General features: G+C 35.6%; 1 protein-coding gene across 4 annotated transcripts; it reads left to right on the top strand.

Moving 5' to 3' along the window:
* Positions 1 to 3368: 3368 nt before the first annotated feature.
* Positions 3369 to 26173, top strand: LOC147496434 (tRNA nucleotidyltransferase/polyA polymerase family protein). Of its 4 annotated transcripts, XM_086559448.1 has the most exons (13): positions 3369 to 3549; positions 3621 to 3825; positions 3897 to 3994; positions 4314 to 4397; positions 4558 to 4691; positions 5574 to 5646; positions 5743 to 5788; positions 6402 to 6511; positions 6614 to 6721; positions 6815 to 6874; positions 7613 to 7674; positions 21974 to 22289; positions 25586 to 26173. In XM_086559448.1, exons 1-13 carry the CDS (start codon positions 3457 to 3459, stop codon positions 25793 to 25795), a joined length of 1599 nt encoding a protein of 532 aa, XP_086415574.1. In that variant the 5' UTR covers positions 3369 to 3456; the 3' UTR covers positions 25796 to 26173. The 4 variants fall into 4 exon arrangements, with proteins under 4 accessions (XP_086415574.1, XP_086415575.1, XP_086415576.1 ...); XM_086559449.1 differs by lacking the exons at positions 21974 to 22289; positions 25586 to 26173 and adding an exon at positions 18203 to 18593 and having other exon boundaries at positions 3370 to 3549; XM_086559450.1 differs by lacking the exon at positions 21974 to 22289 and having other exon boundaries at positions 3372 to 3549.
* The last annotated feature ends 71 nt before the right edge of the window (positions 26174 to 26244 follow it).

Consider the following 26244-nt stretch of genomic DNA (forward strand, 5'->3'; position numbering starts at 1 on the left):
GAAATTATGAAAAAGCATTCTTCAAACCAAAGGGCATTACCGTCCATTCATAATGTCCAAAAGGTACTGTAAAAACAGTTTTATACTTGTCTTCAGGAGCTATCTGGACTTACCAATATCCTGACTTAAGGTCAAACTTAGAGAAAATGATTGTTGTAAATAAACGATCTAAGAGATCCTTTTTATTAGGGATAGGATATCTAATCCATTGTAAAACATCATTAAGGGGATAGAGATAGGGATATGATATCATTAAGCGATCTAAGAGATCCTTTTTATTAGGGATAGGATATCTTTTTATTATGGATATGATATCATGCTATTTTGACACCTTATTTTGACATCCACAACTTACACAATAATGAACTAAGGGTTGATTTTTGGTAGAGAAGATCTTTCTACTATGGATAGAATCTCCACAAAATATCAAGACATTTGAACAGGTCTAACCTTGTTGTGTTTAAGTTCGATATTTATCTAACAATCCACAATTTTAACACTATTTTTAATAAGCTAAACATATCCAATTGAGGCGAATTTTGGTGGAAATTCAATCCATGGTAGTAAGATCTTCTCTACCAAAAATCAGCCCTTAGTTCATTGTATAAGTTGTGGATGTCAACGTAGCCTGACCCACTATATATATTTTTTTGAGGGGAGGGGAGGGGGTTGTTTGTGAACAATCATTGTTCATATCTCAACACAATGTATAGTCAGTAAGAACTCCTATTTGAGTATAAATAATCATTGTTCATACATATTTGGGGTATGAACAATTACTGTTTATACCTTAATATGAGTTATGAAAAATCACTGTTCATATGAACAGTCACTGTTCATACCTATTTGGGGTATGGACAATCACTGTTCATAAGTTCATACATCAACATAATGTATGATTAGTAAGAACATATATTAGAAGTATGAACAATCATTGTTCATACTTCTGATTGTTCATACTTCATACATATTTGGGGTATGAACAATCATTATTTATACCTTAACATGAGTTATGAACAATCATTGTTCATACATTAACATAATGTATGAAGTATGTTCACCTATTTGGGTATGAACAGTCATTGTTTATACAACAATATAAGGTATGAATAATCATTGTTCATACCAAAGCGACAGAAATGGTAAAATTGGAAAATATTTATTTTAAATCCGAGTTATTTGTCATTACGGTTATTTTCACTCGAAAATTGTCCTTGAAAAATGATTTTTTAAAAAATAGTGATTTTGAGAGTGATTTTCATTGGAAAATGAGCCTTGGGACCAATTTCTTGTTATATTATTGTAAAAGAAGATCAAACATAAAGAGACCGACCAACAAGCCACATGCATAAGCTGATGATTTCCTTATTTCCTTATATCAATATATATACTTTAAGCACTTAATCCCATGAATATACGAATTGATAGCCTTTTTCGGCCTCAGATGGGTAGAGATGGTATATGCCATCCCAACGTACAGACCATTCACATTTATAACACTTGCTTATTTTCGAGTCTAAACTATCAGCATCAAATATATCAAAACTTCTACTATGAGTGATACCTTTCCCATCCCCATACCCCGCTGTGCACCAAAAGAGTGTACTGCGAAAGGCATTAACATGGAAACCAAAATGAAAACTTTGTTGATAAGCCAGTGTTTGCAGACCAAGATCATCGTTCTTAGGTTTGCGGTGAAGGAGCAATGGTCTTTGAGAAAATAAATCATTGCGTACGTACACATTTCTCTCGCTGTCAGCCATTGATAAGGTACAACAAAAGTAAAAGAGTGCCACCAAAAAAAGTTGAATGGTGTGTGTAGTTTTCAAAGCGCCCATTGTTGCAATTGTAATTGCCCCGTTGCTTAGTTGCTTGGCCTAATTTATAGAGGAGAAACTTCCATAAGAACTATAGTGATAAGAATCCCCAATAATTTGGCATTTAGTTTATATTTTCACTTCCAACCTAAATCTAGCAAAACAAAACTTGTTAACGTTAAGAGAAGTTAATGTCACCTACAATATACCTAAAACGCTTATTATGTAAACTTCAATCATACTTATTTTGAAGTATGATATGCTAATTAATCCAAATATAATTGGGATACTACACAAAACAAATCTGTATGTACCATTAAGTGATTAACAATAATGGATATATATCTTCTATATATATTATTACAACTCATATCTTTCAAACATTCCTTAAGCTGGCGAGCAGGCGCAGCTATGGCATGGGGAGAGGAGGGAGTTCTATTGGCTGCAGCTGTGAGGAGGTTTACGACCAAGTCAGCTGAGGAAGTGAGTTACTGCAGCAGAAGTAGCAGTAAAGCTGGAGAAGCATCTAGGGGTAGAATTCGGGCGGGTTGGGTTAGGTTGAGGCATAACCCGAGCCCAACCCGAGTTTCAAATGTTTCAACCCGAGCCCGAAACCAAGCCCTAGTCGGTCCTTAAATTTTCAGCCCAAACCCTAGCTCGATTAATTCGGATTGGGTTGGATTATGTCAGGTTAGTCAAGCTTCTCGGGGGTTTTTGGAATTAGGAAGTAAAAAACACCAAAATTGAAATCTTCTAAATGAAATCAAAGAGATTCTAACCTTGTTGATTGCATTATTCTCTCTAAAATAGAGATTCTCAACCTTATTTTTTACAATAATAGAAATATTGAAAGATATACGTACATATATGTACACGGGCTTGAGTTTTTAGGTTTTTTAGTATTCTAACCCGAACCCAACTCAAAACCGAGTTGGGTTTTGATTTTACAAACCCAAGCCCGGATTTCAAATCTGACATGTTAGCCCAGGACTAACAAAAGTCGGATTTTAGTCTATCGGGCTTGGGCTAACCTGACCCAAGTTCCACCCATAGAAACATCTGGGAAGTGGGAAGTTTATGTTTGAAAGAGACAGCATCAACATAATCAACAGTTTGAAGGATCAGGAGTCCAGAGTGGATTGGTCTTTGCAAAATGTAGTTAAAGCCATTATCATTACTTTTAGTAAATTTGTGTTTTCTTGTTTTAGTTGGTTAAGACGGTGCTTTAACAGGAAGGCTCACGATCTTGCTTGATGGGCTGCTAGTAAGGCAGATATGAGTTCACTACCAGTATGCTGTACAAACTTTAATTGTATTCCTCTTTTGGAATGATATAAATTAAGAAGGGTTATCGAAAAAAAAAACATTCCTTAAGCAAATAAATATTTTAATCACAAGATTTGCAATAGATGTCTAGTTGAATTGGTATCAGACTTATTTCTAGTCAGTCCTATACTCCTATCTGTGTACTTTTTTGTCGGGGCTTAGTGGCCCAGTTGACAGTCCAACTAAATGCAGGCCCAAGGCCCACGGTAGAAACATCCTCACTCAATTTTCCTGAAAACACAAATGGCACTTGTTTATCTCTGCTGCCCCATCCTAAAAAAACCCTATTCCGTTTTTCCCGCATTGTAATGACATGGCAATTGCAAGCTTTGGTGTTGCGTGTAGAAACCATCTCACCGTTCACCGTCCTCCTCCTCCTTTCCCTCTCATTTACTGCCTTCGCAAGGTGGCCCCATCTCTCAATTATATTATATATAAAAAAAATGAATTATTCTAATACTTTACTTCCGTGTGCAGGTTGGAAAAACACCATTTGCCTCAGTAGCAACACTAGTAGAACCAGATAATAATTGTGTAAATGAAGAAGATGGTCTTGTTAAAGGAAAAGAAGGTGTTATTAAAGGAATTAATTGGAAAAAGTTGAGTGCTAAAGAACTTGGAATTACTACTGACAAGATTTCCAAACCAACTAGACTTGTTTTAAATGCTCTAAAGAAAAAAGGTATGGGCGTCATTTTCTTTTACTTTAATCATATACTGAAAAATTAGTGGAGTGACATGTTGTTTATGTAGGATATGAAGTGTATCTTGTTGGTGGTTGCGTGCGCGATCTTATTTTGAATCGGACTCCAAAAGACTTTGATATACTAACATCAGCGGAACTCAGAGACGTATGTGCCTACTCTTTAGTTTGCCATTTCTTAAACAAGCTGACCCTGAGTAGGAGTAACTTGGCTAGTTTACCACTGTAGGGCAGTAGTAAGCATGAGCCTAGTCAAGCTTCATTATGTTCGGGCTATGCCAGTTTTTTAAATGATCCATAAACTATGTTAAGGTTATGCTTACATTGTAACACTTGCCAAGCTTGTGCTAGCCAAACATGGGTCGAGTAGTTTGACTTGATTACTGGCCATAATTTTAAATGGTTTCTATTGTATGATTTAATGGGACATTCAATTTAACTCAAGTACCTTCTGTTATCATTTGCAGGTTGTAAGAACATTTTCACAATGTGAAATAGTAGGAAAACGGTTTCCTATCTGCCATGTGCACGTTAGTCATATCATAATAGAGGTTTGTTCTCTCCAAGACTGTTGAATGTTTTTTGTTTAGTTTCTTGTTGGAAATATAAAACATCTCAACAATATTGTTATATTACAGACAAGTGTTATGTGCAATGGTTTTGTTTATTTACCCCTTATCTCAGCCTAATTATAAATCTGTCTTGACGCAGGTTTCGAGTTTTAGCACCTCTAGAAGAAAGTCTAGAAATAGCTCGAATAGTTTTTCTAGAAGACCTCCTGGATGTGATGAACACGATTATCATCGGTGGATGAATTGCTTAGGACGGGATTTCACAATAAATGGGTAACTAGCTTGATCTTTGTAATTATCCTTTTATTCGTAAACTTTAGTAGAATAGATTGATACAGTTATCAGCAGCTATTCCTTTTCCAATGGAGATCGACCAAACATGTCAGACACTAAGTTCGTGTCGAGCTATGAACAATACGAATCCATAGTCACTCATGCCTTTTACATGGGCTACTATAGGTTGTCTAGCGCATACCTTAGTAACTTTATGTCAACATAGTCTGATAGTCACTCATTGACGACGTGTGGAAGTGAAAAGTCTCCAATTAGGAAGAGAGATCACAACTAGGTGATAAAGAACAAAACTAAAGAAGTCAATTTGATTGATGAATAATAAGTTGATTCCAAATTTTGTTCTCAGAGCTCTTTATATAACTCATTGATTATATTTTAGAAACCTTTCTAAACCTAAATTACTTGTTCCCTAAGGTATCCAATATATATAGGCTATTTCCTAATAATAGTAAAACACAAAAATAAGACTTCCAGACCTCTATAAACATGCCTTAATTAGTTAAACGATAATTACCTATTTAGAAACCAAAATCATATTAGAACTAGAACTCTAAACATGACTTAACCAATTTGGAAACCTTAAAGAAATAGAAAACATAAACCTAAATAGAGACTACTGAATAACCTAGGACTTCGAAAACTAGCAAAGACTTGAAAATACAAAGTAACCTAACAAAAGACAGTTTTCTAAAACTAGCAAAGACTTGAAAATAGAAAGTAACTTAAAAGTTAGAACATTTTGCATTGCAATCGTTCTCCTGATGCAGGTTTTGCTTCAGTTGATTTTTAATGTTGTTCTTGTTCATTCTTTCCACCATCACAACCTTGGTATTGTTTTTAACACTTGGTTATATTGTATAGGTTTATGCTGGATCCGTATGCGAAGCTAGTTTATGACTACATGGGTGGCATGGAAGATATTAGAAAAGCTAAAGTGTGCATGTATCTTTTGAGTTATGTCGTATTGTGATAGGACATGCTTTTTGCTGCCCATTCTGTGCTCATGTTGCATATGTCAAATTTTTTACAGGTTCGAACCGTGATTCCTGCAGATGACTCCTTTCGGGAGGATTGTGGTACATATATATTCTTTAATATGTCTTTTTTTTTCATGGAATACTTTTTTTGTCAAAATAAACATGGTTGGACAAGAATTTTACAAACACCAGTTAGGGTTGTTAAAGTGAATAGAGGGTATATTGGTGGAGAAGATGAGACTGAATCCTTAAGGGCTGCCAACATACCTAAGTCTGGAATGGGATCAAGTCTTAGCCCTATTGCTTGCGTAGTTCTTAAGTAAGAGCAGACTCTCTTTTATTGGAAAATCCGGATTAGCATCAACTCAGAGAATCTCTGAAGTTTCTCACTGATTGAGATATGAATGCAGTTGTGTTCCCTTCAATGTAGGGATTTTGTTTTATGAGAGAAAATGGCACATGTTGAATGAATCTAATTTCAAAATGTACTTCCACATTTGCATTTGGGCCAAATCCAAAGGGGTGCTGGGCTGAAGCCTGGACTCTATTAATTAACATTACTGCAACCCAATAAGCTTGAACAGAAGTCCAAGTCTGGGAACATACCAAAGGTGGGGTCAAATAAAATACAATGGTTAATATGCATATCTGCAGTTATTTTGGTTAATCACACTGGCGATTTTTGAATGGCACTATCACTCTGATTTCGCAGCTCGAATTCTACGTGGTGTCAGAATTGCAGCGCGCTTAGGTTTTCGTTTTAGCAAGGAAACAGCTTTTTCTATAAAAGATTTGTCTTGCTCGATATTAAGACTTGACAAGGTATGTATATATGTCTCTTACTTCTTTAATGTTTCGCTGTGGCTTTGAGTCATATCAAGCATGTGGTTCACCCAGTCTCTTGTTGCATTAAAACACCAATAGGGAAGGCTCCTCATGGAAATGAACTATATGCTGGCGTATGGGTCTGCAGAAGCTTCTTTGAGATTGCTTTGGAAGGTTGGGCTCCTAGAGATACTTCTTCCAATACAAGTATGGTCTCCTGTCTCAATTGTGAGTTTCATGTAGAATTCTATTTTTTGCACCTGGTTTCTGATATGATGACATGTGTATTTGCACCCACAGGCTGCATATTTTGTTTCTCAGCGCTTTCGAAGACGTGATGAGAGGTCAAACATGCTCTTGGTAAGTTTAACCCCCCTCCCTTTTCCCAATAAAAAAAGGACTATATTACCTTGTAGTTAAGCTCTTTGGTAGTCATCTACTTTAGTTTAAGTTATGTTAAGTTACTGAGTTATCAAAGACATTGCTTTAGAAAAGAATTATGGGGTAGTTTGAGGTGCTCATTCTGCTCTAGTCCTTAGCACAGAATTAGGTATAATGCAAAACATAACTTTTGGGTGCAAATATTCTATGTGGGTCATGTGGCTGGTCTGAGTTTCTATATCAGGATATCAATATGATTGTGCGTGTGTAGATGTGCTACTCTGTTGTTTGGGGATGTACATTTGTAGACTTAATTTATAATTAGGATGGGCTTTGGAGACGGAGTATCTTTTTTGAAATTTTGGGGATCTTGAGCGGGGTTGAGTAGCTCTAGTATGACTTTTGAGTTTTGGAAGCTTTGTAATCTTATTGATATTGTGTGAATTAAATGATGAAAAAATATGATTATATGTCTAGTACCTCATAATGAGATGAATACATTAATACAATGAGGATATATACAATTTTATAAGCCTACTAACGAGGTTATATGACATGCCTCAAACCGTGCCCTCAGCATGTTTTTGTAGACATCGTTTAGTTCAAATATTAGAAAGTGTATAAAAAGGTTAGATGACCACGAAAATAAATAAATACTGTAAAAGGCTTTATTTTGAAGTAGATATTTGATGAAATTCTTCTGCTGTTTCTCTGCAGTCATTGTTTTCTAGCCTGGATAAATTATTGGCACCTAATAGGCCTTGCCATGGTAGCCTCTGGTAAGAACTTTACAAATTTCTTAAGGTGTCAATTTATTGGATATATTTTTGTAATGATTAGTTTAAATAACTAAAGAAATGAAAAATAAAAAATTATGACTTGCTACAATGGGATTTAAAGTGGTAAATGCTTATCATTCTTTTTGACATTGGTTGTATGTGATTCTTTGTTCTTTTCTGTTAAAAATGAACAAAAGTTATCCTATTTTAGCCTTTCGAATTTCAAGAGAGCTCTCTACAATCCAGAGTTTTCTGATGTCACAGATCACAGTTTAAAGGAAGTTTTCCAGTAGCCTACTGGTCGAGACTTGGAACGTTGGGCCCAAGGTAGGTCTTAGGCTTGATTACCACCATCAATGGCAAAAAGGGGAACTCGAGTTAGAGGATAAAGTTCTAACAATCAAAATTGAAAAAGAGAAAGGAACTATTAGGGACGTACTTAGTGCTTGAAGCCTTCACCTGTATACATCGTCCATAGTTGTTTATGTTAATGGAATGTGGAGAGGTTGGCAGGGAGGGAAGCCTCCATGAGTGTAAAGGATTGGACTAGCTTACTGCAGATAATACTTTGAACACTATGTTCTTTATGATCAGGTTAATTGCTCTAACTTTTAAGACATATATATACTTTATGTTGGAGTTCACTGGCTTCATCCTCCTGCCACTAGGTGTTTACTTGAGATGCTTTAACAACAACAGAAGAAAAAATTTGATGCACACCTCCCACAGTGTAGTCTACTATCTATATACTAAAGCAGAGACCTTTAAAAGAGGATTTTCTCTCTCCTATGTGGCACTCTAATATGAGAGTTAGCATTTTTTTTATTCCGTGGCACTCTAATATGAAAGATAGTATTTTCTAATAGCCTACAATCCCACGTACATGGAACCTCTTTGAAGAGTTTGAGTGTATTTATAATCCTTATATTTGGAGAGTTTGAGAGTATTTACAATTTTTATATATTTGGTCAAATAAAAAAAAAAATTGCTAAAAAATTGGTGATTCGTAAAAGGTAATTTCCTATTACGAATCAAACACTTTTAGTGTTCCAATTCTTATATATTATATCAAATAAAAAAAAATTGATAAAAAATAGGTGATTTGTATAAACTAATTCCTTATTACAAATCATACAATTTTAGTGTCTATGATAAAGTACCGACTTATTTTGAATATATTCTTAAAACGGTCTCAAAATATAGTTAAAAACAATTATACAAAAAATAACATCACAAAATATATAATAGAAAATGAAAAAAAAAATTAATGGTAAAGTAATAATGACAAATATTTTAAAATATGTATAATACGGAATGAAACTAACGTCAAAAAACAATTAATGGAAAACTGAAAACTGGATGCAAATGTATCGAATTAACCTCAAATAATATTTAACGGGAAATCGAAAACTTGATGCAAATGCAAGTATTATACTAATCTTAAAAAGTAATTAATAGAAAATCGGAATATAGATACAACTGCATTAAACTAACCTCAAAGAATAATTAATGGAAAATCAAAATGTGGATGCAAATATATCAAACTAGCATAAAAAAATAATTGTCGGAAAATCGAAAACTGGATGCAAATGCATTGAGCTAACCCTCAAAGATTAAATTAACGGGAAATCGAGAACTGGATGCGACTGCATTGAACTAACCTCAAAGAAAAAATATTTATAAATTGGAAACATAATGCAAATGTGTGGAACTAATGTTAAAAAATAATTAACGGGAAATCGGAAACCGGATGCAACTGCACTGAACTAATCTAAAAAAATATACTGGATATAAAATCTCAAGAAATAATTAAGAAGAAATTGGAAACTGGTTGCAAATTCATTGAACTAACCTCAAACAATAATTAACGGGAAATCGGAAACTAGATGCAAATGCAACTTTATAAAATAATAAACAAGAAATATAAAACTGGATGCAAATACATTAAACTAATCTCACATAATAATTAACGGAAAATCAGAAACAGGATGCAAATGCATTGAACTGACCTCGAAGAACAATTACCAATAAATTGGAAATTGGATGCAAATGTATTGAACTACTGAAAAGAATAATTAACGAGAAATCATAAACTAGATGCAACTGCATTGAACTGATATAAAAAAATAAATAACGGGAATTAGAAATTAGATGCAACTGTATTGAACTAATCTCAAAATATAAATAACGGAAAATCAGAAACTGGATGCAAATACATTGAACTAACCTCAAAACATAGTTGGGTTATATGTTGTGGGAATGTCTCGATAAGTATAGTTTTACATTTAAAATGGTGTTTATCTTATCTCTTTCCGTATGATTGGGAACTCCTTGCTATTCAAAGTAGTTCAATATATATGAACTTCGCCTTATTAGGTAATATCACAAAACTTCAATCAAACTTCTATTATTAAACAACAAAATGAAGTTGAAAGGTTTTATCAAAGGTGAGTTCATTTTTTTTTAATGGAGAGTGAGGTTTTCACGTTATAAGAAATCTGGTTGAGTGATTAATATAATGTTAATATATATAATAGTTCTGCATATTTGCAAATATTTTTCAGAATAATTAATATAACAATACCCGTTCGTAGATAATATTTGAAGATTCTACATAATGAGCCATGCATAATTTAAAGAATAATTAGCGGGAAATTGGAAACTGGATAATCTTCGATGATCTCACATAGTAAATTAAGCATAATTTACTTTTTATGTCATGTTTGCAATAACTACAGATGGATCAGTAAAAGTTGGTATTACACACCATATTGGATAATTATAAGAAAATCAGAAATTGGATTCAAATACATAACTGGGCTCAAAGAGTGATTAACGGAAATCGAAACTTTATGCAAATTGCATTAAACTAACGACAGAGAATAATTAACGGAAATTAGGAATCGGATGCAAATCCTTGAAAAATATTTAACGGAAAATAGGAAACGGTATGCAAATACAAAGAAACAAACCTCAAATAATAATTAATGGGAAACCGAAACCTGGATGCAAATGCATTGAACTTTACTCAAAAAAATAATTAACATAAAATAAAAACCGAATGCAAATCAGATTGAACTAACCTCATAGAATAATTGGTGGGAAATTGAAAATTAAATGCAAATGCATTGAAAAACCTCAAAAGAATAGTTAACTGAAATCGAAAACCGGATATAATTGTATCGAACTAACCTCAAGTATAAATAATCGAAACTAGATGCGGATGTATTGAACTAACTTTAAAGAGTTATTAATGGAAAATCAAAAACTAGATCCAAATGCAATGAACTAATCTCAAAGACTCATTAACTAAACATTAAAAATGGATGAAATTGACCTAACTAACCTAAATTAATAATTAACGGAAAATATAAATTTTATGTAACTGCATTGAACTAACCTAAAAAATAATTAATCGGTAAATCGTAAACTTGATGCAAATGCATTGAACTAACCTCGAGAAACAATTAACATAAAATCTAAGTTGGATGCAACCGCATTGAACTAACCTCAAAGAATAATTAACTAAAACCAAAAACTCAGATGCAATCGCATTAAACTAAAATCGAGATTTAAGTAATGAAATCGTAAATTGGATGCAAATGCATTGAAATAACCTAAAAAAAGTTAACTAGAAATCTAAGTCGGATGTAACTACATCGCATTAACCTTGATCAAAGCATAAATGTCCACTTTTTAGCTTTCTCACATGAGTAATTACTTAATAATTAGGAACCCAAAACGAAAGTGAGTTTATAAAACAAACTCTTACATGTATGCAAACCGTATAGAAATTGTAAACTATCGAACTAACCAACAATTAACGGAAATCGAACCGATGCGGATGTATTGAACTAACCTCAAAGAGTAATTAAATTGATTGAAATCGGATGCAAATGCAATGAACTAATCTCAAAGACTAATTAACTAAAACATCGAAAACCGGATGCAACTCATCTTGAATTAACCTTAATGAATAACTAACGGAAATCATAAAGTGGATGGAATTGCATTGAACTAACCTCAAATAATAATTAACGGAAATTAGAAACTTGATGCAACCGCATTGAACTAATCTCAAATAATAATTAATGAGAAATTGGAAACCGGATGCAACGTCTTACATTAAACTAACCTCAAATAATAATTAATGGAAAATCGAAAACTTGATACAAATGCATTGAACTAATAACCCTAAAACATATTTGTATTATGTGTAGGGGGAATAAATGTCTCAACAAATATAGTTCTGCATTTTAAGTTGTGTTTATTATAATTATTTTATTGTGATTGGGAATGCCTTGCTATTCAAGTAGCTTCAATATTATCTTCGCCACATTAGGTATTCTCACAAAACTTCAATCAAACTTCTATTATTAAACCTAACAATAAAAAGAAGTCGATAAGTTTTATCAAGGTTTGGTGCTTCTTTTTTATAGAGAGTGGTGCAAGAAATTTAAATGAGTAATTAATATAATTTTCATATCTCATAGCTATGCATAATTGCTAATATTTTTTAGAATAATTTAATATAACGGCACCCGTTCGTAGGACACGTTCATGTGATAATCTTTTCAAGTGGGAGTAGTGTATTATTTGAGGATATGGAAACAATCAATCTGTTTCAGTGATTTGTACACATTAGTAAGCCGAACGGTGATGATTTACCGCTAAATCACCATAAATCTAATAAAACTATTATACAAGCTAGACCGAGTTTATGATTATTTGAAAATTACGGATTAATATTCTAAACCACAAAGTGAAGAGGCTATCTCAATTTGATCCCTTAGTTTCCAAATACTTATGCACCATAATTGTTGCTCATTAAGCTATTTCGGTTTATTTTCAATAAAAATATATTATTATTCAAAAATTTGCCGCTAAATCACCATAAATCTAAGAAAACTATTATACAAGCTAGATCGAGTTTAAGATAATTCTATTTGAAAATTACGGATTAATATCCTAAATCACAAAGTGAATATGTTATCTCAATTTGATCTCTTAGTTTCCAAGTACTTATGCACCATAATCGCTGCTCATTAACATATTTCGGTTTATTTTCAATAAAAATATATTCTGATTCGATAATTTGTGCGAGACATTTTGTAAAGCTTTTTCAGCACACAAAATATTTAATAGATCCCGGGCGTATGCCCGGGTCCAAAATCTAGTAAACACTAAATTCAGAACTTCAACTAGTGAAATATGGTGTACAAAGGCTTTTGTTCACACAGGAAACTAAGCTTCAACTCATGTTATTTTGTTCAGAGTTTTGGTTAGATATGGAACTAACAAAGCTGTACCGATATACTTCTACTTCAATATTTGGAGTCTTGCCCGATGTGTGTTTCCTACTGTAGCATAATGATTTGGGATGCAAGAACTAGAATAGGTCATTGCCACTTTATCAGAAACATGGTTTATGATGCATGAGCATTAATGACATCATGCTGATGTCATTCTAAACCAATGATGAATGCCTCCTATTTCTTAATTAGTTATTAGCTTAAGAATTAGACTAGTTTTCATTAGTTCTTATTGGTTTTAGTAATAGGTAGTCAGTAAGGTTTCTATTTTGGTTTCCAATGAAAATTAGGAACATGGTTTATTAAATTTGATGTACTTGTTGGCAGAAACTTCAACAATGGTTAAACATCAATTAAGTTTAATGAAAGAAACACATAAAAACTAGGGTTTAAACTTCAAACAAGAACAGCAATTGTCTTAAAAATAATATTCAATAATAACCCATCTAACAAGAAAGGCATCTAGTAATCAAATTAACTAATTCTAAGTAAATAAGGACTTGATGGGTAAAAGAGCTGAGGTATGACAAAGAAAAATAGACTGAGTTTGGCGAATGTAATGAGCATGTGTCAGTTTATTTGTAATGCAAAGTTGGGAATGGAGTTAACTTTCTTTGTAATGCAAAGTTGCAAGACAATATAATTGTATGTGGCAGGTGGGTGGGATAATATAGTTGTAGTCCCCTGGAAAACGGAGTAAGCATTTAGCTTTGTTTGGCTTGCAAAATTTGATAAGTCCACGGGGTGGGATGGTGGGACAATATATATTGTAGTACCCTGCGTGACGGAGAAAGCATTTAGCTTTGTTTGGCATGCAAAATTTGATGTCTCCAGGGTGGGATGTTGGAACTATATTTGTAGTCCACTGTATGGCGGACAAAGTGTTTTTAGCTTTGTTTTGCATGCCAATGTGAATGGCTAGATTAGGTTTTTTGTCTGCGTTAACGATTTGATTGTGCTTAGATACTGCTTTTGCATCACATAGAGGTGATCTCCTGCATACATGGGGAGGCAGTTTAATTTGGCTTGGAGGTAGTATTTTGCATGTGCCCAAAATATGCACTTGTAGTGGAATTAAAGTTATGCCTGAAGGCGGTTTTTTATGTGAGCAAGACGCCTTTTTAGAAGATGTATTCTCGAGATGTTAAAGAGCTAAGAAATAATCTTTGAAGCTAGGTTACCCTGTTTAATGCACAAGCAGCCATAAGATAGCATGTCATAGCTATCATAGGTGTGGCTAAGTGTTGTCTCGTAATGGTCAATTGTATTAAATTGTAAACTTCAGCACTGTCCAGGTGATGCTTCAAAGTTTCCGGCTTATAATAGTTTGTGCTTTGTAATGGAATTAGGTGTAACAAATTCTATAGTATAAGATAGTAAAAATGACCATGCATTAAAACTTGGGATTCACATTTTTGTATAAGCATAACAACAGCTCAAATGGTAAAGAGAGCGTGGCCTTGACAAATCTTGTGATGGCCTGGAGATACTTGAAGGTTGTCATAGCCAGGTGCACGTATACTAAGTGGGTCAGTGAAGCAACAAATGGTAATGTTTGTTGGCTTTTATTATGATCCAATATGCTGGTTGTGCGACATAGATATATTTGTATCTGATTCATATCTGTATTTAGATCGAGTCATTCACTCTGAACAGAAAGTGTTGACATAATCTGAGTTTTGAGTTTTAAGAGACTAGTTTGAGTCGAACTAGTAGAACTGAAGTTTTTGCCTGGCAAGTGGTCTGAGCATGGCTCAATAAGAATTTTTTTTTATCGGTAAAGCATAGTATTTATTACTGTGTTACATTGACACGGATAGGTGTGTCTGTATCTGACACAGTTACGAAGAGTCTGACACTGCAAATTTTCAGAAATTGAGGTATATCACATCCGATATGTGTCCGACACGGATTATTTTCAAAATTTGGTGTGTCCATGTTACATAGTATTTATATATATGTAAACGAAAAGAAATAGGATCGGATATCCTGTAGTACAAGCTACTATGAAATGGAAAAGAAAAAAACATAGTACAATCCTGCCCTCATCTCATAATGGACTCCCATCTGCGTGGCTCAATAAGATCAAGCGTGGTGTAGCGAGGGCGTAATATGCACGTAGATGCACATTGAAGGGGCTTATTGTATGCACCCCTGGCAGGTTTACATGCGCGTAAGAGCGGCTTACAGTGTGGCTTGGAGGCAGCAATATAGTCCGAGCTATAATAATTTAGCCAAATAGACCAGAGAGTTGATAAAGATAGATATTTGTAAGATGTGATAACTGGTGGACGCAGCCCTGTTTGTGCACAAGTACATAGTAGTGCAATAACAATAAATGTGTGGTATAGTTATCAAATTACTGAAAGTGAGCAGTGAATAGTATGTGATATGACTGTTTACATATAGCGCGATACAGTTTGAATGCAATTAATGTCAAGCACGTGTCAAACATTGCGTTTAAGCGTGAAATTATGAAGAAGTTCAAGGCCCAACCTTTAGGTTGTTATCCAAGCTTATGAGGTGGAGCCAGGTCTTTGAGGTGATAGCCCGCCGGATATTTTCCTGTAAAGGATTATATGTTTGTGCTAGAAGCGACTTCTTCATGCGCCTAAGCGATACTTTGAGTGACAAGAATAAATATGTAGTTGAAAGCTTAAAGGTGCTGCATGCATGCTTGAACTGCATGTCAGAGATGTTAAAATTAGAAGACATGTCAATGTGGCCCCAAAGGCATTTGAGTTAGTGTTCCTGAAAGTACCACTTGAGTGTGGCTTTAAAGCCAGATGGTATGAGAATCAGGTGTTTATTAGTATAGGTGGACACTGGCGCAATGGGCAATAAGGACATGCCAGTAATTGATGCTTCTGTGAGTAAACATCTTGACTGTTACTAAGTGGCAGACAGACAAAGAAATATACTGATAAGGGAATGTGAGACAAGTACCAAGAGGCATCGTATATATACAGATAAGCAACCTAAACATGCTGGTGTCAAAATTTGACTTATGTTTATGACTAGTTTCCCGTATGCATGTATCTGTGGTTTGTGCTAAAAGCTGTTTAATTTGCCAAATTGGGAGAATTAGATGTGAACACAGATGTGTTCATGCCGTGTTTACGCCAACATGTGTAAGTAAATAATATAGAAATATTGTTAAGCGATAGGGTTGGTATGAATTATGAGACCAACTTCACAATAGATACATAATAGATACATATTTGGATTTATGATGTCCATCACGGCTTTAGATTGTTTAGGCGTGGTCATGAAAAATTAATGTCACGGAAACAAAGTTCGCAAATTTTTTGAAACCACGGAAATATATTGGTACGGCAATCTATTGCCGTGACGAATTGGTTTCCCCGAAAGTCTATTTCCGTGGGAAAGGGGTGTTCTTGTGTTGAGAATAATTTGTGGGTGGCTGTCAGGGTGTATACATCAGCTATATTGATTAATGGAGAGGTGCCAATACAAGGAAATTCATGAAAGGGGTGCCCAACCCATAAGTTTGGGCGCTAATACTGCCTATAATAGAAATATGCAATAAGAGGAGCTGCATACTAAATGCAAGTTGACAATTAGAGAATTTTAATTGGTTATGAAAATTTAAGAGTCAAATGGCAGTAAATGATGCTAAAATAACTAGATAGATTGTACTATGTGAGATGATGGTGAATTTCCTTACAATGGTGTGTTTGTACTATTATGCTAAATCAGCCAGTATTAACAGATCAAATGTTAGCGATAAAAAAAAATAGTTATTTATACATATTGTTGAGAAGTATGAGTAATAATAGAAGTCAATGTGTTTTAGTCCCACATTGGGTAGTTAGGAGTCCTAGTTTGTGTCATCTCCTTAAATAAGGAGAGTGAGTCCTGTGTAATGATGCACCTTTCTATTATCAATATAATTCTAGTTTTATACTTGGTATTGGAGCCAAAGAGTTCAGACATACATAAGGTTCACGTTTTCTGGTCACCGGGCCAGTGACTAATTCCAGCGAATTTTTTTTTTCTCTCTCCCCAGGTCAGTTTTCTAGTTTTTCTCTTCTCTTTTTGGTGGTACTTTATCTAGGGACCCCGCGCTGGCCTATTTTTTCAGAGTACCAGTTGCTTGCTCCTCTTGTATGTTCAAACGGCATTAACTTTTGCATATTAGCTCGTATAATAGCCTTAAGCTGTAGTTTTTTTCTTCTCTTGCCTCTGTTGGTTTCCAATGCTTGAGATCTTTGTTTGCTCAATCTCTTTGACTGAGATTTGCAGCATCAATGATGTGTTCCCAGTCGATTTGTTGGTTAGTTTGTTTGATTGACTGTGTTGAGTTCTCCACTGATGTGATACACTAGCAGCCATTGTTTCTTTGATGTCGAAGCGTGATTCATTAACTGCCGCTTCGCTGTGGGTTCAAGGAATGATTGAAGCGTCCTATTGTAAGCTTTCAGTTCGACAATGATCTTCTACTTAGTGTCTGGACGGTAACAAAATCTGTAACATAAAGTTATGGTTTGTTTGTCATATATGGGCCACAAAGGCAACGTGTCTTTTAAGTTGTTACACTTTGCTGATCATGTGAGACTGTGAGAGCACTTTGTGTTTAGAAATTTGTTGTGACGCATGTGACATCTATTGGGTCCACCGATGTTTGCTGCCTAACTTTGTTGGTTTACATGAGCTGCAATTTAATTGTTGCTGATCAAGTATGCATGGCTGCTTGGGGGCTCCAAAGTCAAAAAAATAAGGGGCATGCTCATGTAGCTAGTGAGCATTAATTGATACGGAAATGAGAAAGTTGTTTTCTGATGAGTGATGAGGTAGTGAGTTTAAGGCATGTTGGTGCTGACCTCATACTTATGCCTATATGGAAGCACCTCATTGGAAGTTGTTTGCTGATCACTTGACCTGCGTGTCTCTCTAAGTAGCTGCGGATCACTCCATCCTATTATGGTCCATGTCTTCTTTGCCTAAGCACATGACTGCTGGTGTTATTAATCCTTGTGATTAGCACATTGGGTACTGGCTGCTGTTGGCTCTTGTTGTTCAGTGCACCATGGTTTGCCATTTGTGTTTTTTATTTGGTTGGTTGGTAACTTGGTACTTATGCAGGGTGTGGGCAGCACACTAATATATTTTGTGAAAGTGATGTGCTGGTTGAACTTGGTTGACGGTGAGGTGCACACCCACAAGTCAAAACTGATGAAATTTGTTATTGGTAGGTGCCTATGCCACATGTTCAGCTGCTGGTGTTTACTCATGGGCATCCCTTGGTGGACTAGACACATGCTTCTCAGATGGAATGACTTGGTTTATGGATTATTCAAGTCCTTTTCTCTGTATGTTGAATATTGTCTTGTATAGCTTCCACACAATGCTTATTATGTAATCCTCCCCTCTGAACGTGCCAAGCTTTATAAGCACACATATATTATTGTTTGGTTGGTAAGCACTTTCGTAGACAGATGGTTCAGCTTTAAAGGGTTTGACTCCCTTTTACATCGTGGTGCCGAGTTGGTGTTTCACCGTTTTTTTTTTTTTGTTTTGACCTCTTGTTGAGGAGCTTATATTATATATATGCTGCTGTCAGTGATGGTTCAGCTTTTCAGGGTTTGATTCTTTTTATGCTGCATGGTACCGAGTACTCAGGTGTTTCTTTGACCTTTATTACCTCTTCTTGAGTTATTCGTTTTTTATGCTGTTATTATCTGTTCGCGAAAAGATGCTTATAAAGGAGTTCATTATAGTATATGCATTTGGATTTGAGGGGGAGTGGAGTGTTGGAAGTTATTTGTTGACGCATTCCTAATAATCAAGTGATGTTGGAAGTATTTTGGATGCGAGTAATTTATGTGGTTGGAAATTGGCTTCCGAATGAAGTTCTCTCCAGATGCTATGATTGGTATTTATTATTGATTCTTGGATCTAACTCATCCTAGCTCTTCCATTATTTGGTGTGCGCCCAGTTCTTGAGCTGCCTTTATACAAGGAGTATTTGTTGGAGCTACGACGACATATGTACCTAGAGCATTTTGAGTTACTGAGACTTAGGAGTCCGGAACTTTTGCTTTTGTTTGTTGATGTTGTGGGTGTTTGTTCAAAGATGATGCTTGCGGCTGGAGCTTGGTGTTAATATTATATTTTTCTTTGTGATTTTGTGCGAGGGAGAAATAATATCTATGTGTTTTGTTGGTTTTCTTATTTGTAGTCTCAAGCCTGAAATATACATCAATACGTGTATATTTTGGCTTGAGGGGGAGTGTTGAGAAGTTCGAGTAAGAATAGAATTCAGTATGTGTTTTAGTCCCACATTAGGTAGTCAGGAGTCCTAGTTTGTGTTTTGTGTTATCTGCTTATTTAAGGAGAGTGAGTCCTGTGTACTCATTCACCTTTCTATTATCAATATAATTCTAGTTTCTACTCATATATTAGAACAAATCACCGAAAACCTAATGTGACATGCTCTTATTTATGCATAGGGTTTACCTGGACAACAAAGCAAACCAATCAAACTATGCCACGTGGCTACTAATAACTGAAACAAATGAAAGAAACAATTAAATGTAAAGGGAACACCTATTGCATGCTCTGATGGGCTCTTCTAAGTTAATTGATGTCCACATCATTAGCGCAATGGTTGAGTGGCTTGCTTACTTGGGAAGGATCAAAACGGTTGATAATCTTAATCGAAGGGGTATGAATCTCCCACACCTTTGTTCACTTTGCAAAGGGGCAGATGAAAGTATTTATCACCTTGTTAATTGTCCACTTGCGAGCGATGTTTGGAACGATTTGGGGCTGAATGGGCGGTGTCATAGGGATGGAGGAAATTATGGATAGAGACGAACTCAGTTGCTACTGTCCAGGTTTTTGGGAAGAATGAAGTAGTTTGGCTCATGAGAAACAGATGGTCGACAGTCTTAGCAAGTTTGGAGCACCGCATCATAACCTCCACTTGGAGAGAGGTTAATTTCGCGGTGGATACTATGGCAAATTATGGAGTTACTTTGAGTTTTAATAAAACTAGGGCATTTGTTGGCAGGCCTCCGGTACTCCTTAGAGTGGAGGACCCCCATAGTACCTATTTTAGATTCAAGTAAAACTTTCAACTTAGGTTCACCTATACTATGTGCCACCACATCAGTATAGGCTGCCTAATCTCGGTATTTTTATTTTTATTTTCTTTTCATCATTAATATAGTCTTTCTTACCGAGCAAAAAAAAAATTGTTTGGAACGATTTCTTCTTCTCATTCCATAAACATTCCATAAAACTTGGGATTCACCATGAAATGTTAGAAAAGCTTTAATGAAGAAATTGATTGCAGGTCCTTTGTTTAGCAAGTCCAAGTGGCTTGCGGATCATTTTCCCATTGCTATTATGTGGACTTTATGGATAGAAAGAAATATGAGGATTTTTTAGCACAAGGAGAAAGAGATACACAAGATAGTGGAAGAAGTCAAAGAATTGTTGTTCGAGTGGGCTAGTGTGTGCCCAAGCTTCTGGGGAGTGGGTTATGTAGATTTTCTATGTAATTGGGATGCTCTTGTAACTTAAGCACATTTGTGGGTATGATCCAGTAGCTACTTGCTACCAAAAATCTATATGCAATTTGCTATGTGTAGCCTTTTGAACTATAATGAATACAATTGAGTTTTACCGATCAAAGAAAAGAAAAAGATAGTTCTGTGCCCAATTTGATTCTGCAATATACAGTTTACCCTTCATTTTTGAGGCTGTTAGTCTTGGCCATATGCAGCGAGCAGAGTCCCTAATGTAATTATAGTAAGGGCTTGATGGGTAAAATAGATGAGGGATGATGAAGGAAAGTAGTATGAATTTGAAGGTGAAATGCGAGGCAGAGACCAAATGAAAGAGAGAATATAATGAGCTTGATGTATTGTGCCATGCTCACCCACACTATTTGCGGTGGAAACTTTGAGGTAGCATATGGTAGGAACATGACAAAGCAGCAGTGTGGAAATAGCTGACAAGTATATCCATGCCAGCTCCTTATTGCGTGGGTCTCAACCCTTGTGGTACCGTATGTGGTGAGCACAATGCCATGTTGGTGTAAGCACTGGGAGCAGAGTAGTATGGCATTTCATGACCCTCCAAACCACTATCTCCTTGTCGACCCCCATGTTCTTTGGCCCTAGCAAAGGTGCCAGCTAGCATTCGTAGATACGAGGTAAAATTATGTTCTGACTTGTATGTAAGCTAAGCGTTTAGGGAGCCTTCTAGACTTTCTTGTTGACTCTGGTTTGACCAAAATGATCAACTCGCAGAAAATTTGATCGAAGTGTGATCAACCAATATAGAGAAGATGATGGTGGAAGATGATGAGACTGCCTTGTCGCTGCCTACATACCTGAGTGATATGGGATCAAGTCTCAACGTAGTTCCATGTAGGGAAGATGGTGCTGTATTTTCTGTTGAGAAGATGATGTTGTATTGCTTGTGGTGCAGATGATGTTCTTTTGCTCCTCTGTTAGTAATTTAGTATTGAAGTGGAAGAAGCGGGTGGTTTTTGGTGCTTGATTGTAGACAACTAATTAATTCAAATTTGAGATAAGATTGGAGTTACTTAGAGTCTAGAGATTGGTTTGAGTTAGTCAATAGATGACTTGGTGAGCATATGCCTGGCACACCAATTACGACTTTGTGAGCTTATGTTGTATGAGGCGGACCTGATTGCATAATGGGCCTAATTATTAATTGGCCATGTAATGGAGGTCCATACAATTTCACGTGTCAGTTGGGCATTATGGAATGCCACATCATGTCATGATATATTAGGGTACCTACACTAATCGTATTACATTATGTGTATCCCTGATTAAGGCAGGTAGCTATGTTTCCCCTTCTATTTTGAATCAAATTCCTCTTGATCAAAATGATGCTCAGCTGATTAAAGTCTTAGTTTTTCGAAGTTGATATTTATGATTTCCCTTATACATGTAGGCTTTACAGGCTGTTTATTGCACGTGCAGGATTGCTTTATTAGCATTTCATAAAGCATTGTTTGACCGTCCTAGGGATCCTTTGGTAGTTGCAGTGTTCTCCCTTTCAATCTATAATGGTGGAGATCTGTTAGAAGCAGTGAATATAGCAAGGAGTATCTCCCAATCACACGACCCTAATTTTCCTGAACTATTAAGAAGACAAGGGGTGAACGTGGCTGATGTCTTGGTGGATGAGGTTTTGGATCTTGCAACTTCGGTCAAGACTGCGTTGGGTATGATGACAAATGAGTCATATGTATCCCAAGCAATGGCCAAGTTTCCTCAGGCACCTTACTCAAATCTTGTGAGTACTCATCATTTCTTACCAACCAATCTCTCCCTGTTTTTTTGTTAAATTTTGGTTAATTAATATAATTGAGATATTCCATGTTTTAGTAAGAATAGCCCCGCCTTGTCTTTGTTTGGTTTTTTGATTGAAAATTATTTTCGAAAAGAAAGTCCATTACAAGAGGAGTAATCCCAACTTAGGAGTTTGGGTTACCTCTCCAACTCAAAAAGTAAAAATGTTTACCACAGAATGGAATCCCTGTTATTTATAATATTTTGGAATGGCAATTCTTATAAGCCGTCAAGTCCGTTGACCAATCAAATAGCAATTCCTTAACCTCCATAATGAGTTTGTGCGTTTCCTTGAACTTCATTCTTTGAGCTACCAGAGAAGTTTGGTGTTTACTTCACACTATGCGTTGCTTTTATTCGGTATAGTATGCAAGAGTTGAAACATGGATTGTGCGTGCGAGAGAAACAAGTCCACATTGAAACATAATGTGAGTTTTGCGATGAACAAAAAAAGAAAAAAGAAAAAGAAAGAAAAAACATATTCCTGCCACAACTGTTTGAACTTTGGAAGAATTGTGTTCAGTTTGTTCTCTAATATTAAAAGCTGTGGATGCATGAGATTGACTAATGTCCGGATGGCACATAACATGGCAGAAACGACCAAGTCATCTTGGACTCAACTTAAGTTCTGTTCAGAGGTCATTCAGTCACCGAAGGAAACTGGATGGGCTTCAACTCCCCTAGTTCATCTGGAAGCAGTTGTTAGCACGTTATCTCACTGACACCAAGTCCAAGTAGCATTTACCAAAAGGAATCATACACTTTCAGATTTTCATTCGCAAAACCATTAGAAACAGGATTGTTTGTGTTAGAGAGCGTTGCACACTTGTACCATTTGAACCCAGCCTAGAAAGGTTTTAGTTAATGTTATTTCCAGAAAGGGGAGATCTTATTTTGGTTTTGTACCTCTCGTATTGTGAGACCTATCCTTGTCCATTTAAATTCTGTACACATGATGAAGCAGAGTCACTATTATTTTTTTTCAAAAAATCTCTCCTTTTATTTTGTTTCCAATCAGACAAGTATTTTAGATTTTAGAATAGAACTTTTTCTCAAGAGCTCTTTAACCTGGATAATGATGCTATGACTCGTTCAGTGGACAAACTTGAATTGTCCTCTCCTTACACAGCAAGAAGACATACCTGGGCCTATATGACTCCAGAGGCTGCTTCTTTGTCGTATCCTAGTATGTGTTTTCACTTTCCTGTTCTCTCCCACTCCTTGGTCTGTTCTTCCCCTGTAGTACCGGAAGTTTTCTGGCTAGGTACCTTCTGGAATATTCTTTCTTTCACGATGTTCTCCTTTGTAAGACAATTGTGGAAAAATAAACATCAGTAGTCCATTGTTTTACGTCTTTGGGGGGTTCCGTTAGCATAAATATATCCAGTGTACCTTTTCATGCACTGTCCAGAGATACTTTTTGCAATTAGTCTCTTTGGCTTGCAATGTTGTCTTCCTCTAGGCTTATTCGAAATCTGGTGCGGCATTTTGTTGGAGCTTACCCAGATACAACCCCTATGTTTGTTGACATACAAATACAAGGAATCCTTTTCCTTTTGATGTGAAAGACTGGTGAGACTTAAGGAGGCATCTTTTTTGGTTGTGAGCATTTGCTTTGTGTTATATTTTACTTTTTCTGTAGTTGTATTTCCTTTTGCTTTCTTTGTTACTTTTGTAGGCCAATAAATATTTTACTGTGTAATATTTATATGGGAGGCGTTCGGGGGACATATACATTTGACATTTAGTTTCACTCAAGACACCAACCACAGGATGGGTAGGAATCCAAGGACCAAGAGTTGGCCAGCATGGCAACTCAAAAGCAAGTCTTTACTCCCATTTCTCTTAAGCCAAAGCCAAGCCGGCCAAAAACATACTTTCATACCCACGTCATCTTCTTCCTCCTCTAGGCTTCTCTCTATCTTTTTTCTCTATTTTTTTAGGTGAGATTTTAGAACTGTTTTTTTTAAAAATCGTACCAAGAGCAATTTTCACCAGTAAAGAGACTTCGAATTCGGTGGAAAATGAAGTGATGGACTACTCTACCATTTTCAAATTCTTCCACTCAAATTGAATATTATCTTCCTAATTTGTCTCCTCTCCAGTCAAATTTTCTTCTTCTTTACCTCACAGGCTACAAAACACAATTCCATAATCCTCAAAATCCAAGCCCCATTTCGTGAAATTAATTCGGATTTTGTTATTTCACAAAATTAAAACCACACATCTTTTTTTATTTTAAAGCTTATATGGTTGATGTCACTTCTCTTTACACTAGACATGAAAGTATTATTTTTGAGTTTCAGTGAGGTTCTAATGGTGGGTTGTGTTTCTATAGGTTTGACAGTAAAATATGGGTTCTCAAAATCAACAAAAATGAAAAGTTAATTGAATAATTGGTATTTGGGTTTTGGGTTATTAGTTTGTTAATTTTTTGTTGTAGATTGAGGGTACTATTTGTGGATTAGCTAGTAAGGATGTATTATCAACTATTAAGTGAGGAATAGAAGAGAAAAAGTGAGAGAGAAGGCTAGAGGAGGAAGAAGATGACGTGGGTATGAAAGTATGTTTTTGGCTGGCTTGGCTTTGGCTTAAGAGAAATGGCAGTAAAGACTTGCTTTTGAGTTGCCAGGCTAACTCTTGGTCCTTGGATTCCTACCCATCCTGTGGTTGGTGTCTTGAGCGAAACTAAATGTCATATGTATATGTCCCCCCGAACGCCTCCCTATTTATATAAATGATGTTGATTGTTTACCTTTGAAACGAAGAACTCTTTCGGGACAGTTCATAACTTCTGATGATGATTTGCAGCAAGTGATTACCATACAAGTCTAGTTCTTTGATCATCTAAAATAGTGTGATACTCTCATTCTTGATTGCAAGTAGTTCTATGAAAAAATTTGACTGTTTCATGAAGCCATGGTCCCTAAGGACTTCTAGAGTTCGTGATTTTTCTCCTGGTTTCTTCATTTATACATTTGAGTTACTCTAATCTCCACTTCTTGAGGTACTTAATCGATAAGTTCTGATAATGTGAATAGCCATATTTTCTCTCCTGATGAGATGATTTACGTAGTTCTGGATTCTTGCTATCAATTTTCCCTTTTCTAGTGCAATCAATATTTTCTCTCCTGATGAGATACTTTACTAGTGCAATCAATTTTCTTTGCCGCAATTGAAAATCATCTCTGTTTTACCAATAATTTTGGCAGTTCTAATTGGTGAGGTGTTGGTTTGCAGGTCTTTATTTCATTGTCGTTGTATTTGAAGGCATGCAAGATTTTTGAATGTGTTAAAGGTGGTAAAGAGAAGGGTTTTAGAGCGAAGCGGAGGAAATATATCGATTATGAGTATTTGGCCGTAGGCAACCTGCAAGAAGTTCGGCAAATATTTGCAAGGGTGGTTTTCGACACAGTTTATCCTATTCATCTCAGAGAACAGAGCGCATGAGTTTTGTATTGGGGAAAGAGGTGTTGAAGATTACTGCTGCTAACCTGCATATCCAACTAAAGGTATAGAAGATGGTACTGATGGAAAGTGATGACCAGGAGACGGAAATGGGTAGTGCAATTAGAACAAAACAAATTCAATATGGCGTTTCGGATTAATTATGGTTTCGCTGTTGATTTTATTGGATAGGTGAAAGGGAGTAAGCTGTAGCCTATTCAACACGGTCACCAACTGCATTCATTTGTTCATTTGTAGTAAAGTAATAAGTTAAAAATATGATGTTTAACTGCGAAATCCGTTTCAAGTATTGCAACTTATACCAGCTAATTGTTTGTGCAACGAAATTATTATCTCTTATAGAAAATTTCTTCATTATGAGTGTATTTTCTTTCAATGTTTGTTATGTTCTTAACATTATTATTTTTTATAATAGTTGGTGCGATTGGAAA

Source organism: Coptis chinensis, chromosome 5 (assembly GCF_015680905.1).
Source record: "Coptis chinensis isolate HL-2020 chromosome 5, ASM1568090v1, whole genome shotgun sequence".
NCBI lineage: Eukaryota > Viridiplantae > Streptophyta > Magnoliopsida > Ranunculales > Ranunculaceae > Coptis > Coptis chinensis.